Source organism: Syngnathus typhle, linkage group LG21 (assembly GCF_033458585.1).
Source record: "Syngnathus typhle isolate RoL2023-S1 ecotype Sweden linkage group LG21, RoL_Styp_1.0, whole genome shotgun sequence".
Taxonomy (NCBI): domain Eukaryota; kingdom Metazoa; phylum Chordata; class Actinopteri; order Syngnathiformes; family Syngnathidae; genus Syngnathus; species Syngnathus typhle.
In genome coordinates this window covers 5,324,385-5,340,297 of record NC_083758.1, presented here as the reverse complement: position 1 = coordinate 5,340,297, position 15,913 = coordinate 5,324,385, and the positions used below count along the sequence as shown (strand labels likewise).

Here is a 15,913-nt window from a genome sequence, read left to right as displayed (position 1 = left end):
CATGTAAATAAGGTCAAAGGTCTTTTTTTTCCTGTCACATCAGTCAACTCTTGCCAAGCTCTTGGCTTCAACATCACTCAAAGGAGTTCTTTTGCTTACATTAAGAGGCACTTCTTGTTATTCTCCTCCTCTCCTGCCAATTCCATCTCATTTACAGGGGGTAATTGTAACATTACCTTCTACAAATGGATTGACACAGTCATCTTTTGTCTAATCTTGATCAAGCTTGTTGCTGTTGTAACTTTTAAAGGAGGTATTGTGTTCTCTCGAGTTCTTTCAAAGCATCACGCACGCAATCACTGATTAATGTTCCGGTGCTTTTGAAAAAATGGTATGGTATATTATCTTTCCCTTTTAGTGAGAAATGAAACCGATCTGGAATGGCGCTTACCTGACTGATCTGTTTCCAGTTGGTTGAGCTTGAAGTTTTCCAGGTTGCCTTCATTCTGTCCTTGAAAAGTGTCAAATCAGAAAAAGATTTTTTTTTTAAGTATATCACATACTATCTATTTACTTTACTCTAATGCTGGTGATAAATATACAAATATAATCAAAATGTCTCTGGTTTCACGTTACTGTTATACCAAAAGGAAGCGGAAACGAATGATAGCAAAAGTGTAAGCAATGGGGCAAAAATATGAATAGTAATTATTCAACTACAAATACATCAACACACTTGTAATTATTAGTATGAGTGTTAATTACATCGTTGTATTTTCCTCATTTGTGTTAATAGTACGTTCGGGGTTTACAAAATGGCGACCGTTTACCCAAACAGGATTTCTTACAAAATACAAATATAAGCGGTGGAATTTCTCTCAAAAAACTGTCTTGTTCACTTGTCTAAAATGTCATTTTACAAATAATAAAAGTAATAATCTGTTTTTTTTTATATACTTGCTGATAAATGTAAGGGAATCATCGTTGACAGCATCACATGAAGACGTTTCCGCACGCAGGTGTAACCAATCAGACCTGTCAATCAATCAAACAGGAAATGATGTCAGTGGTGCGTTCAGGAAAATTAAGAGATCTTGTAACTCAGTATGGCAGCCAGAATTTGGTAGCTTATTCAGAGAAATTTCAATACACACGATATGCCATATTTTATTCGATATTTACAAACTCTTAATGCATTATTAAGTGGATGATCCGAGATGTAAAAACTTTTTTTTGTCAAGTTTACACAGGTGAAAGGCTACCTGCACGTATAAACAGGCAAACGTGGAATGGGAAAAAATGGGAAAAGTATGTTAAATAAAATTAAAAAAGCATGTCACAATAATCTTCGCATTCAGCCTGCTTAATTCTTGAATTGTCTATTTTTTGTGAGGGTTACATGAGTCGTCATTGTGCCTTTAAAAATGACAAAATACAATCAATAAAAGAACAGAAAAAAAGGGAAAAACAATTCATTACCTTTTTTTTTTAGGAACAGTTAGCCCCTATATAAAATTTACGACAAACAATAACAAAACGTACTTAAAAAATGTATGAAAAGGGTTGCCAAGGGTACATCCTTTCATTTTTATTCTCTCCATTTTAACCGTCCTCCATTTAATACTTTTATTTGGACTTCACATTACAGAAAGGCAGAAGAGATATAGAAAAAAAAAGAACATAATAAGACAGCGTTCAAATTATTTTTGTAAGACATCCAACAATTATGTATTTCATGTATGTAGTCTTAAGAATGTACCACGGTCACAATTTGCTCGTTTTAAGTCAATCTAAAATACATAAATAATTTAACAGTCCTCTGCTGGATAGTACGTGAGCACACAGATGTTGTCATGGCAAAAACAAAGAGCATGTACAAGGCCTCTGAAAACACAAATGACATTTTTGCAGCATGTTATGACAGCAGCTATGACTTAACACTGTAATCAGCAAAAGTAAATGCTCGGTTACTTCAAAATCGGAAAAACAGTTGACTTGAATGTGAGTTTCTCTGTGCGTGGATTCAAATGAGTCGGACTGTGCTCAGTTTCAGTGCTGCAACAAATAAGATTGTTTTTCTAAAACAGGAAGTACATTACATCATATATCACTCTGAGCAAATTGGCATGTGTCAAACATGGAGGGCTGCGAATGTACCCGAGGAATAATTACTGGCAATGGAAAAACTTGAAACATTCAATGTAAACAGAGAATGGAAACAATTTGCATTTTCAGGAAACGAGCTTTCGCTAACAATACGTACAGTAAGTCTATCGAATCTGATGTTCCGTCTGCTACGAGTTGAAAATAAATATCTACAAAGAGCATCATTAAGCACGTGAAGCAGAAATATTCCAAAAGTGGACCGAGAAACGATTTCCATCCATTCATTTATCGAGGAGAAAAAAAAAAAAAGAACAGGACTACATTCCAAGTAGGAGTCCGTTTGTTGTCCCTGAAGGTACAATCGACACTTTGGGGCTATTTGAAGCTATTTGAGCTTCCCAACCCCGGAGCCTGGAAAGTACAATTATATTTTTATCACTGTTTAATTCTGGATCAATCTATTTGTGTAATCTACAATCTCTTTTAGAATGCTATTCAGCCAATAACGATATTATTGCTTGTCTACGCAATGAAGCGGGAAGCTCCATTTTGAAGTAAAAAAAAAGAAAAACGGTCAGCAGGAAGGACAAAACCAGTGATCTTTCACGCCAGGACATCAAAATGGCATTTACAGGAAGGCATCACCCAAACATGACATTCTTGTCGAGATGTCACACAGCTGTGTGTCTGGAATTTTCGTTTCTGGGTGACGGGGGGACCTTCCTGGTGTATAAGCCGAAACTGGCCGCCCTGCACCTCGCCCTGGGCCCTCCGTCGTCGTCATCTGGCGCCTGAGTCGGACACTGGGGCAGCGTGTTGTAGCGCCCCGGGAGGGGGAGGACATGGCCGGCCGGAGGGACGGGAGCGTCCTTGGCGAAGAGGCTCTGGATGAGCTGAAATTTGTCCTTCTCCTCTCGTAGGAAGAGGTCCACCAGCAGCTTCTTCTCCCGCTTCAGCTGCTCCACGATGGTTTTGGGAATGTCCGGGATCACCCAGGCTACCACCAGGCTGAGGAACATCACCAGGTTCTACAGGAGGCCACCACAAAATTTATCTATGCAGCAGACTTGGAAACAAAGTTAAATAAAACTGAACTCCAGTCAACAAATATACTGTATTCGATTTAAAAATAAAATTTCAAGCGCTGGAAAATGAGTTTGAACATTTAATTCGGTAATCCCTTTACAGACCACTAGAGGGAGCCCTCACCGCACGAGTTATGCACAAATAGGGAAGGTTCTCATTATCAAATCAACTTAACTCACTGAGACATCTTGAATGTTTCCCATCACGGCTATTTTGTGCTTAAAATAAATTGCGAGTGACTCACACGCGTGTGCTGGGTTTAATTAAGGACACCTTAACACTGTAATGAGATCCAGGTTAAGAAAATGTTTCCATTGACGATGTGAAATATCGTTTTTTTTCCCCCTTTGTTTGTTTTCCCCAAAAACAATCCAGACATTTCGATGCGTGGGCTCCTACCTGAAAGAGTATGACGAAGGCTAACCTCGCCGCCAGGACACTCCAGTACTGTTTGGAGAAGTGGTACGCATCTGGAGACCAAGGGGGTTCCCTGTAGTCCTTATACCTGAGGGGAGGGGGGGGGGGACAATTTGAAAATATGCATTTCTGTTTCTTACTAACTTCCAAGGACAACGGAGTTGAATCATCTCATCTACAAAATGACCGATTTCCTTTCAGCTATCCGGACAAAGAAACAAAGTGTCTAAGGCGTGGAGCCTTGAGGCGTCACTGGCAACACTCGGACCCTTATCGGGGGTCTTAATGGCCAATTTCACGGCGCCGTGCATCATGCTTGAAACATGCCCTGGCACAAAGACCGGCATTCTTTTGCCGTCATGATTTGTTACGTAATAAGGGTTAACTGTCAGAATCCGTGTGCCCTTTGGCTCTGGAGGGATTATGAGATAGTGGCATCGTTTGTGGCCCCATCTCGTCGGCACTTCACAAGAGTCTTTGTTTTTACCTGCAGACGGAGACATCGGCGTGGTCGGAATTGTGCGGCGCCGTGCCGGGTTTAAAGTTGGACACGTTGAAGTAGGAGAGCGTGTGGTCGATGAAGCCGTGCATGGTCCCCGATTGACTGTACATGTACTGGTAGACGAGGCGAGGGATGAAGTCCGACGTGAAGGATATCACAAAAGCCTCCAGAGAGTGAAAAGATCACAAAATTATAGACGATTGGTTCCAGAATGTTTTTTTTCCCCCGGAATTTTAGAGAAATATTATTCTAAATGTGGAACAAAGAAACAATTGTTCTTCCGCTTTCACTTATTAATAACCGGTCCGATGGGATTTTCTTCTGGTTGGAAGATATTTAAAAAGAAGATAATCGATTTCAGTGAGGCCAGTTCCCCCTCGTCGCTCGTGACAGGGGAATTCATATCTCAATCGATCAGATGGCAGCTCGCTCTAGGCTTGAGTAGGATTAGGAGTTCTAAATGCAAGTCACTTCCAGGCATGACCAGAACCCGCCGGTTGTTTGGATTGATACTCCAGAAATCTCCTTTTACAATCATAATGAGCTTGTCTAATGTCAGCTGACATCTATTAAAGAAGAAATAAGAGATATGATGTTGCCACGGTAACAAGAGGGAAGCTAACCAGCATAGTATGAAAAGAAAATTAAGAAAATGCATTGTTAAATAAGACATATTTCCTTTACTTACATTTATTATGACTGAGAATTTTCCCATGCCACTTAGTATGTTGTACCAAATACCTAAAAAAAGAAACGAAAATCAGTTAAAGGGAAAAAAAAAAATCAATGGAGGTTGCTTTAATTAAAGTGAACTGTAGACTTCATTTAATGTAGCGCAGATATTCTTAATGCGATACCACAAGGGCTCCCTCTAGTGGTAGATGAAGAAAATACCTGACTAAAACTAAATAATTCCAACATTTTGGAGTGTGTCACATGACATTATTTGATTAAATATTCATTTGTGAGGATTTGTAAAGTTGCAAGATCACTGGTCATTTAAAACAAACGATGCGTAAATCGATTTTACCGATGTCTTTGGCGCGGGCAGCGACCGGCCGGCGGAGCTCAGTCACAAACTTCTTGGCGTCCAGTCGGATTTCGATGACGTTGTTCAGCAGGGCGAAAAGGGGCGCGAGAGGGAAGGAGGCCACGAAGAGCGAGACAAAGCCAAACTGGATAACTGTGGGAGAAAACAATTATTTGGGTTAGCTTGACCTACCAATCCCGGCTCGTGGTGTGCCTTCAAAGTTTGCCTCACTCATTTCCATGTATTCAGGCGTGAGGCCCTCAAAGGGAGCCAGGGCGTAGTCCAGGTTCCACTGCTGAGGAGGTTTCTCATCTTCCTCCTTCTTCTCGACTCCTTTATCCTTCAGCGTACGCACTAGCTTCTTCAACTTCCTGCCGGGATGGAAAGTGGAAAATGTACCTGTATGCGATTCAAAGTAAGCGCTTCGACGTACGTACGGGATGCCAATCTCAAAGATGTTATTTTGGATGAGCTGCTTCCCGAGCATGATGATGCTGAGCTGAATGCACAACTCGATCAGGCAACCCCCCGGTGCGCACTGAAGGAAACACACTTTTAGGTGTGAACTCTCCATCGGGTTGATTGACGTCAAAGATCCACGCTCACCTCTTCCATTCGATAATCATTAAAGACATACACGTAACTTCCCGGTCGACCGGCAAACCTAAAGCACGCTGGGAGTTAATGCAATTATGGGTGGGTGGGATATTCCGGAAAGCAGCGACGTACCGTCCCTTGAAGAACGCCACGTAGAAAATGGGAGCGTACGCGTTCATGAACTTCAGCAAAAAGGCTTTGAGGATGAGACGCTCCTCAAAGTTGGTCTCCGTTTTGGGGATTTCTGCAAAACGGCAAATTAGAGTTCAGGGTATCTACAGCTATTTTCATTTTCGCCGGGAGCCTTACCAAGCTCTGTCAACCACACCGCCACAGCACCATAGATTTCATCCAGGATGAGAATAACCACCAAATTGATGATGACCGCCGTGGCCGTCACCGTCACGCGCACATTGGACTTTGTCTCCGGGTCGGGGCTCATGGCCATCAGCGCCGACACTGTGATGCGGTAGATGATGACCCCGAAAACGGCCGAAAAGGTCAAACCGAACTGAGGGCACGGATAGAAACGGGGTCATCAGCTCTGAGTTCACACATGGACTAAATCAAAACAATTGGACTCACCATGAAAAGAATGGAGGAAACATTGATGCAATATCCAGGAAGGCGGTCTTTCCAGGTTAACTTCTCGATAGCAACCTAACAGGAAAGATAAAGGTCACGTTTACTACTTTGGGAGCGTTTGAAGACAATCTCTAGCTCTCTCTAGTGGACGTATTGAATTAATGCAGTTTTTTGCATAAATCGGCAACGGATAATAAAAAGGCCAATTGACACGACTCATCCTTATTTTTAAAGCTGTCATTTTTGGATCAATTTTTTAAAAAATCACTTTTTTTTCATCCGCATTTCATTCGTCCCGTGGAATGAAAGTGTGAGGAGAGAGATGCGTGTCACCATAGTGACGGTCACTAATCTTACCTCTGGCTTCCTGCCCAGCATGCATCACTCCCACTTAGCCGCCCTCCCGCTGTTTCTCACCATCCCTCGATTATTATTATTATTTTTTAAATCAGTTTTTTGTCCTTTCCTGTTTTTTAAATCAGACCCTGCACTGAGAAGCCAGATCAATGTACAGAATTGATTTGATGTTATTGAAAATGCACCAAATTTGTGTTGGATCAAATTATACATAATTAGATTCCAATCAGGCAAAAAAAAGAAATCCTTATAATAGTCAATTTATGTCATCCTGATCGGCTTTCGAGTGTAAAAACGTGTAAATTGAGCGGAAACGACAGAAACCTTTGGCTGAATGTTGACAAACGGAACATAGAGGGCAAGAATAATTTCCCCGGATAGTACCGGCCAGTTGGAACGACATCCGAAAGATCTCGGATGAATACTGACACAACTGGGTCATGTTATATAAAGCGGCCGCTCCATTTGCTTTTATTAGTGCGCAGACCTTGAAGACACGGTCGGGTTCGGCATTGAGCCAGTCAGGCGAGTCAACAGGAGGACCAGCTGTTCATGCTCACATGCAAAATTAGCTTAAAAAGTCTAAACCGGAGAAAAAAAAGATGAAATGAAAATAAACTACCATTAATCTAAATATTTAATTTGTCAATCTGTTCCTCCCCAATACTAGTCCCAAAAAAAAAATCAATAACTCCAGGCTATATTGCCACAAGTGGCATGCTGGCTCCCTCTTGTGGTGCACGAAAGAATAACTGCCTAAGCGCAGTTCAGTTGTATTTAATTTACTTGGGTACAATTTTTTATGATTTTCACATTTTGATCATATAATTACTTTTATTATTATGACAGAAAATGGATGGATGTATTATTATTATTATATGGATGATTATTATTATCCAATACCTGTGAGCGCAGTAGCCAGAAGATGGAACAGGAAGAGAAGAACAGATAGGCCACCGTGTGCAGGAAAGGAAATGAAAGGAAGTGGAAGGAGGAGCAGGGAGGTTTTTGGTGGGGGTCGTTTTTATCGGGGAGGGGGGGTTACCGGTGGTCCTGCAGATAGGGCAGACAGCAGTTTTCTCCTCCATCTGTCCTTCCCTGTCACTGTCCCATCTTCCTGCTTGACAGGCTGCAGGACGGAGGGATACGTCTCACACCAACACACACACGCAAAGATGGCGGGAACACATGGGACATTTTTGGCTCGTGTCGTTTCAGTTTCCAGGACAAGGTGTTGAGCGGCGCATTAGCATAGAAATGTATTCATGTGGATGTGACAGAAGGACGTAACCCGTATGTGGGCCAACGGGGAAATGGAGTGACCCAATTCAGAGACAATCTAGATCATTCTCTGATATTATTAAGATAAGCAGTTCAAAGAATTTGCTTGGGTTGTACCTAATGAACTGTCCCCGTTGAATTCATCCCACTACCTGATTCTTTTTCTTCTTCTTCTTCTTCTTCTTGTTGTTTTTCTGCTTCCGTTGCCTCTTCTGGAGGAGGATGGTTTCGTATTTTGGTCTCGGGTGTTCCTGGAGGGGAAGGAGGATTTATCGGGTCATCTGGACGGCGCGTTTGTTGCGTCGCTACCTCGTCATCCTCGATGCCGGTCAGATCCCAACTGAAGCTTAAACTGATCTGGCGACGCTTCCAGTGCTCCAGGAACAACACGGCTACGTAGGGGGAATTATGCTAATTAATTTGTATTTCTTGGGGGGGGGGGGGAATTTGATGAGACGCTCACCCCACAGTGACATGAAGATGGCGAAGAAGACGGTGGCGGGGTTGTCGAACAGGTGCGAGGCCCTGGCCGTGCCGCAGGCCGTGCTCAGCTGCCAGAAATCGCAGGCTCCGTCGCACAGGGGACACATGGTGAAATTGAAACGCTCGTCACACATCTCCAAGCTGGGGGGGGGAGAAACCAGAAGAGTAAGCAAATACGTAAATGGCCAATTCGCGGCCATGTACTCACCTGGGTATGTTTGTGTCCACCGTCGCTACCCCGTAGCCAAAAACGATAATTCCCACGATGGAGGCTGGCACGAGAAGCTGAGTGTAGACGCCGAGCCAGGCGAAATAGAGGCCGATCTTCTCTCCAAAGTACTTCCTGTAAATATTAAAAAACGGATTGGTGATGCAAATCATGGAAGAAAAAAATGTCATCTACTTACCTGACCAAATCAATGGGCTGGTATTTGTAGAAGGCCGAGTATCGGGCCCACTCTTCGTGGAGAATCTGCCGGTCGTTCCTCTCCTCGGGATGGCCCGTGGCGTTGTAATCTCCCTGCGAAATGAAACAAAAATCAGCAGACGGGTCGGGTCGGTTGATGAAGTGGGGCCAAAACTTACATCGTGAAGAGGGAAGGCAGAGTCGTAGACGCCCTTCGCTATCAATGTCGTGATACCTGTGGGAGAGTAATGTCGATCCAGGTCAAAGGTGAAAAAGGGAAGCAGAGCTGCCGCGGGTTTTGTCGTATGCACAACCGGGGTTATTTAGTGTCAGGCCTATTTAGTCCATTCCAGGGGGGGCGGAAGAAATGACCTGACCTGCGGACAGCGGCACACAGGAGGACAAACCGACAGGTCCTCTTTCATCAAAGTGACAAGTCAACGATAAAATGGCTCGGGGAGGACTGCGCCGTGATGAGCTGGGCTATTAATGAACCTAAAACGCACTCTTGAGGCTTTGCGTGACCCACTTGTCGGGGTGGACGGGATGCAACAAGAGGCTGTGGGGAAGGGGGGGGGGGGTGATTTCTGTGTGTTTAGGCGGCAAAATGTATCAAGCAAGATCTGAGGGCAAAGAGGAAATTAGGTTAAGGCGATGCATTTTTTTGGGGGGTCTCCAATTTGCGCAATATCCTCCGGCGACACCTTCTGCCACGATGGGAAAGCCAAAGCACACCACTGCTACTTGAGTACCGTATTTCCTGGACTATAAGGCGCACCTAAAAACCTAAAATTTTCTCAAAAGCCGACTCCGCCTTATATATGGACCAAATTCCTAAATTTAAACTGTCCTGAAGCATTGTGTCATGAGATCAATCATAAGTGGCCCGCTGAAGACTATGAATCATGAATCGAAAAGACTATGGATCATTATTTTGTGATTATAAAGTAATTTGTTGAAGTCGAAATAAAAAAGATAAAATGGAGAATGATTTGATTTGGATTAAAAATCTGACATGATGCATTAGTGGTGCGCCTAATAGTCCGGTCCGCCTTATATAAAAACAAAGTTTTAAAACGGGCTATCCATTGAAGGTGCGCCTTATAGTCCGGTGCGCCTTATAGTCCGGAAAATACGGTATTTGGCATTATCAGCGTCGAAAACAAAAGTATGGTTCCTTACCAATGGTTTGACAGCTTCGTACGCAAACAGTCCTCCTCAAGATTTCGTACACCTAAACACAACACGCATTGGATTAACATTGAATTCTCACTAGGAATTTGATGCGGCGTAACACTTACGATGCGCCCCCTGGTGGCGTTGTCAAAGAAGGAGTCTTTCGATGTGATGTTGTACCTGACAACCACCACGCATGAATCGTTTCTATCTATGCCAACGACATGTACTGCAGTTCGATATGCTTCCACTAGATGGCAGCAATTAAAATTATCCAATCATATAACACTATAGTAGAAGTGTGTGTGTGTGGTTTTGGTCTTACAGGTGGAGCTTGTCCCGAGAGAAGCAATGGGTGAGGAACTTGGTGGGTCCATGGTCCTGAGGGCGTACTTTGGGCTGGAAAAGCTGTTTCAGCTTCCTCCACACGCTACTGCTTAACGCACTTTCCTCTTTAATGTCGTAGCGCTGATGGACACATTGGACCATGTGTTACAGAACTACCAAGTACAGAATTGAATGTACGTATGGAACTCAGCATACCGTCTTGGTTGGGACTTTAATTTTGAGAAACTCCGCCTCCCTGCACAGCACCGGCCAGGGTGCGTGGAGGCGGGTGAAGCTCAGACCATGAGCCTTCACCTAAAAACAAATAGTCAAGTAGTATTAAATAGTAAGATATACCAGTTAAATTCATTCTGGGACTCTCAAATCATCAGTTGCCATTGAAATGAATGAGAAGGTCATTAATCCGTTCCTGGCTACTTTGTCTGATATGCATCTCTGCCACTAGGTGGCAGAATAATACACAGATGCAGACTTAAATAAAGAGGACTTTCACAAATAAGTGTCTCAATGAGCTGCAGTTTAAAAAAAAATCACAACATAGATTTGTTAGCTTATCTATGTTGTTGTGCATTAGCATTAAGCAGTTTATGTCGGGTTGAGAATAAACTTTAATTGGGCCGGCGACAACAATTGCTCATTAAATCTTCCAAATGGCTGCTTGAGGACACTCAAAATGCTGTTCCGTTTTAAATTTTGACATAACAGTCCATTATCCGACCTATTTTAAATGTCATCCCGGCCGGCGTAAGCAATTCCGTCCACGTCCCTAATCGCACATTAACTTTGGCGAGAATTTGCATTTTCAACACTCCTTAACGGTACAGCCTGTTCCTGGCACATAATTTGGCCCTTTTGTCCAACATCATCACGTCCTGAAAAACACTGCATGCTAAATAACGTCCCGCTCTGCCGATAATGACTCACCCGTCCCTCGACGGAATAATGGAGCATTTGCAAGCTCGCAAATAAGTAATGCGTTCGGGATGGAGTACTTGACTGATTTGTGAATATCAAAGTGAGCCATATTGTTTGTCGCTCCGATGCAGGTAACGTTACACTTCTCGGACCTTGATCGTGATAGAAACGATAGAAACCTGATTCCCTTTCTCGACTTGGACGCCCCCGAGATCTTTCAGCCCACCCTCGTCTTTATGACTGTACCTGGCGGGGCGACGCTTTCAGCGGCTTGATTGACAGGCCGCCTCATTCAACTGCCACTCTCGCTGCTCTTGTGTTTCATTATCTTCCGACCCGCTACCCCTCTCGATACACCCGTCGCAAAAAAAAACTAAAATGGACAACTTAATTTGATTTCAGTATCTAATTTAATCCGAAAAGATCATCACGTTCACCTTCTCCTGCCCTCTTTCTCTCCTTCCCTCGCTTTGTGTCAAAAAGCAGCAGATATAAATACTTTTGAGTCTGGAGAAGGTTAATTAGTAGAGGGATTTCCAATTAGCTCTTTATCTCAGTAGGGGGGGGGGGGGAATTAGGACGAGGGGGGGAGGCTCATATAGGAGAGGGTGATCATTTGGGCGCCAGCGTGACGCTGAGAGAGAGGCGGGAGTCAAGGAAACGTCGACTGTGAAAATGACTGAGGCGCCGTAGGTGTGAAGAGCTCAACATCGAAAAAAAAAAGCGAGATGGTGAAGTTGCGAAAAGAACGACACCTGTGCTGTTGTCACTGTTTGTTAGCATTTAGCCTCCATGCTAATACCTTGATATAATAGATATTCATTTGTGAAACGCTGGCAACAAAAGTGAGCACCAAAATTGGATCCAGGCTTATCGTGACTGGCGCCCTACTTTCGCGGGCCTACGCTGCGGGGGTGTTTCACGATGCAGGCTCCTCCCACCATCTGGAATGTTTGGATTCTCTCGCTGATAGTAGCTGCAGTCATCATTTACAGCGCTTCGCCCTTGCACGTCATACTACTACTCTACTATTACTATGCACATTGTTCTCTCATGCCTCCCCCTCATCCGCGCTCTCTTTGGCAATCGGACCAGTTGAGGCAGATGGTTTTCCCGGCTCGCTTTTTTTTTTTTCACCATTTTTTGGGGGGACTTTCATTACTGTTGGCAAACCGCTATAATTCTCATAATAATAATGACATTAGGATTATTCACGAGCCTCTAAATATCGAATGATTCATGTTTGTGAGCACCAGTGTTGCCATGGTTACCATGAAAATTGTTACAAGTGAATTTAATAGTTACTTTCATTTGTTAAAATGAATCTTTGAGGTCTAGGTTATTTTCATCAGACTCACCTCTTTGTCTCTTTCGATCTCCAAGCCGGCCTCCAGCAGATTGGCCTCGAACTCTTGCCTGATCAGATGCATCTCGTGGTCGGCGGGCTCGGCCGCTTCGTTGGCTTCTCCGCTGTCCAGCTCCATGAACACCTCGCCGACGCTCACGGCCTCCCCACCCACCACGCCGCCCCCGCCTTTGCCGTCCGAGCCCTGTGGGAAGTTGCCGTTGGAGACGATGGAGAGTCGGTCGTGGGAAACCGAGGTGCTGGCGGGGGAGCGGACGGAGGCGTGTCTTCTCTGGTGGAACACCAGGACGTAGTCGACTTTCCGTCGGCCGTCCGAGAAGTGGAGGCCCTCGCCGTTGTCTTGGGGGCTTGACGAAGAACTGACAACCTGCAGAAGAGAAGCCATAAGACAACATGTCAAATTTTTACCAAAAAATAAATAAAAAATATTCCAATCATTAGTTTGCTAGAATTAACCTAGACAATAAATAGACGGAACGAAATAGTGTAAACGATCGTCACTTGAAACAAATTCCGAGTGTGGTTGTTTTGTATCAATTACAGCAGCCGATTTTGCCCCCCGCCCCCCCCAAATGAAAAGCAAAGCTTACGTAACCCTTTTGAATGAACTTGAGCACGGACGGCTACGTCGGCACAAAGTGGCTATTGGCAGGTTCTCAAAAACATTGAAGTGAGAATTTTTTTTCGTGGCAGAGTGGGCAGTCGCGTGGCCTTTGCCACTTGGATTCTTTATTTAGACGGATTGTTTGGAAGGAGACGGAACATTGAGGACACAAGAGGGAAGGCTCGATAGGCCGCCGAGCATGCTGGGAGATTTTACTGCTGATTTCACTTATGGATGTTTTTGCATATTTCTCTTGTGAGAATTTAGAATGATAATTATTCATTTTTGTACTCCAACAAGCTTAGCATTGAATAGCTTTGTGAGAAATAAAGGAAAGCGCATATTTGCTGGATTTTGTCGGCAGATGGTCAGAAGAGTAAAACAAACAACTGTGGCCAACGGGGACACATTGACAGGCGGAGTGAGGACCAGAAAGACAATAAAAAGAGAGCAACACCACAGCACAAAGACTCCCCTGCACAATACAGCCGCTCTAAAGTATGAGTGAGGTATGCACATTCTCTCTCACGCGTGGCCTTTTTTTTTTTTTTCCCCCCCAAACGTCAGTTAGGTGTCCAAAAGAATGGGGGAGCCTTTTTATTTTTTTAGGGATTGTTTAGTACACAGACCCGTGGTGTTTCCCTTGGATACCATCCAAACGCGGTCACGTGCCGTGTTGGGTCCCCCGGTGGATTAGCGGCAACGTTAGGAAAAAGCGTTCCAAATATTTGCTGCCTACGTGGGTGGAAGGAACACCTCCGCATATTATGTGATGTGTATTGAAAAGCACAAAAGGAAGAAAACAAGAAGAAAAGAAGATTAGCATAAAAAATACTCATCGTGGGGGTGGAGGAACAGGGTTCCCTGACTCAGTAAATTGTCATTCTTCGCAGAGGATAAAGAATATATACCTGCGAGTGTTATATTGACTATCTATATTGAGGTTTGTGTTCAAATATCCATTCTATACCACCCCAGAGATGCTATGCGTTAGCCTTTCCCATTATTTCCCATTATGTGTTAGCGTCAAGCTAGCATTATTTAGGAAAAAGTGATTGCTTTGGTTGTTTAAATTTAATCGGACGTGATATTAAATTAAAGCCCGAGCGATATTGAGGGTAAAGCCGATATTTGAACGAATAAAATGATAATTGATCAATTGGCTAATTTATTAATAAAAATATACAATGAATAAGTTAACATCTGGGAGAATGTTTTGCTTTTTTTACAATAGCTTTCCTTCATCTCCTTATATAATAGATTACCAATAGTAAAAAGCAGGTTACTAGCACACACATAACAAGAGCTCATCGGTCAAAGCGTAGGAGCAGATCTAAAACTAAAAAGCTGCTGTACTCACTGGGATCTTGTCATCAGTCTGCATGCTGTGACGCTTCAAACACAATCAGACAAGTTGAGGGAGACGATGAGTAAAAGTTGGCAAAAAGGCAGCCGAATTCATCCCCGCCGCCTCCTCCTCCATCCCTCCAAAAACGACACTACAGGTCACGCCGCGTAGTCCGCCGTGCCGTTGCAACAGGTTTCATGGTGCCAAATCCTACAGGAGCTTCGGCTCAGATCTAAAGAGAAGCGCGTAGCGGGAGCATGATCCGCACACGAGAGCAGGCATCCATCTAGCGAGTGTGTGATGAGTGTCTGAGTGTGTGTGTGTGTGTGTGCGCGGGCTGCGTGCGCAGCGTTTGGCACTGTGTGCATAGTTAAAAAAAAAAAGGGGAGGGGGGGGAGAAAAAGGCAATCTGTAAAGTGAGTGCACTTAGCAGCCACTTCATTAGGAACACCTGCCCCAAGCCAATTCAAGAGCTGCACTAACTATAATTTTGTATTTTGGCACAAGTGCATTGCAGCATACCGAGAGTTCCGTTCGGATATTTGGGATCTCATCGGGACACCCTGAACTGATACACGCAGAGACGAACAACCATCTGCACTCACACCTACGGGTAATTTGGAGTGCTCAATGTTTTTGGGATGTGGGAGGAAATCGGAGAAAAGCCACACAGGCGGGGAGAACATGAAACTACACAGGGAGGGCCGGGATCGAACCTCGGAACTGTGGATGTTGGAAATTAACTCTTTGAATTGTTAATGCAGCTCTTGTATTGATTATAAAAAAAAATTGTCTGGAATGTAACTATGTTGAGATTAGAGGAGGAGTTTCACTTAATTAAAAAGTGCTTTGACGCCCCCCAGGCATCACTTAGTCACCTTAAGTAGGCTTTGAGCTTCTTCATTGTCAGGTTCTGCTTCCAGGATGCTGTAGGACACGGGTTCCAGGCCCACATCCCTGGTCAGGTGGTACAAGGTGTCGCTGTGGATGGACGAGGACTCGCTGAGAGCCGTGGCCACCGACGTGAAGCCTCGTCCGTTCCCCCGTGACTCTTCGACCAAAACAAAAATGAAGATATTGTATTTTAAGCACTGATGTGCACAATGTACAGTTGACTCTGAAAAAAGACTGAACTGAAAGTGGAGCATCTTGGATGATTCAGCTGTATTGATTCAAATGTGCATTATCATCTCACGAATTGTCCTGTCCAACATCCTGGAAAAAGCAAATAAGCGGATTTATGTGCTTCACACAAAAATAAATTCATCATTCAGCTCATGTTAACATCTCGTTCCAAAAGCTTGAACGAGATTCCGAGTCTAGTTATGAAAGCTCTTTGGGTGGATATAAAAAGTCTACACACCCC

The 15,913-nt window shown here is 43.9% G+C and overlaps 1 protein-coding gene across 1 annotated transcript; it reads right to left on the bottom strand.

Moving 5' to 3' along the window:
• Nucleotides 1-1,245: 1,245 nt before the first annotated feature.
• ano2b (anoctamin 2b) lies at nucleotides 1,246-14,971 on the bottom strand. The gene is made up of 23 exons (XM_061269010.1): nucleotides 14,560-14,971; nucleotides 12,588-12,962; nucleotides 10,510-10,608; nucleotides 10,292-10,434; nucleotides 10,092-10,146; nucleotides 9,973-10,024; nucleotides 8,970-9,025; nucleotides 8,792-8,904; nucleotides 8,593-8,727; nucleotides 8,365-8,525; nucleotides 8,211-8,293; nucleotides 8,054-8,152; nucleotides 6,264-6,338; nucleotides 5,988-6,189; nucleotides 5,811-5,922; nucleotides 5,688-5,745; nucleotides 5,519-5,619; nucleotides 5,313-5,452; nucleotides 5,082-5,234; nucleotides 4,740-4,792; nucleotides 4,037-4,215; nucleotides 3,532-3,637; nucleotides 1,246-3,074 (listed from the first exon to the last, which is right to left on the bottom strand). The coding sequence occupies exons 1-23, from the start codon at nucleotides 14,581-14,583 to the stop codon at nucleotides 2,718-2,720; spliced, it is 2,931 nt and encodes a 976-aa protein (XP_061124994.1). The 5' UTR covers nucleotides 14,584-14,971; the 3' UTR covers nucleotides 1,246-2,717.
• Nucleotides 14,972-15,913: the final 942 nt, after the last annotated feature.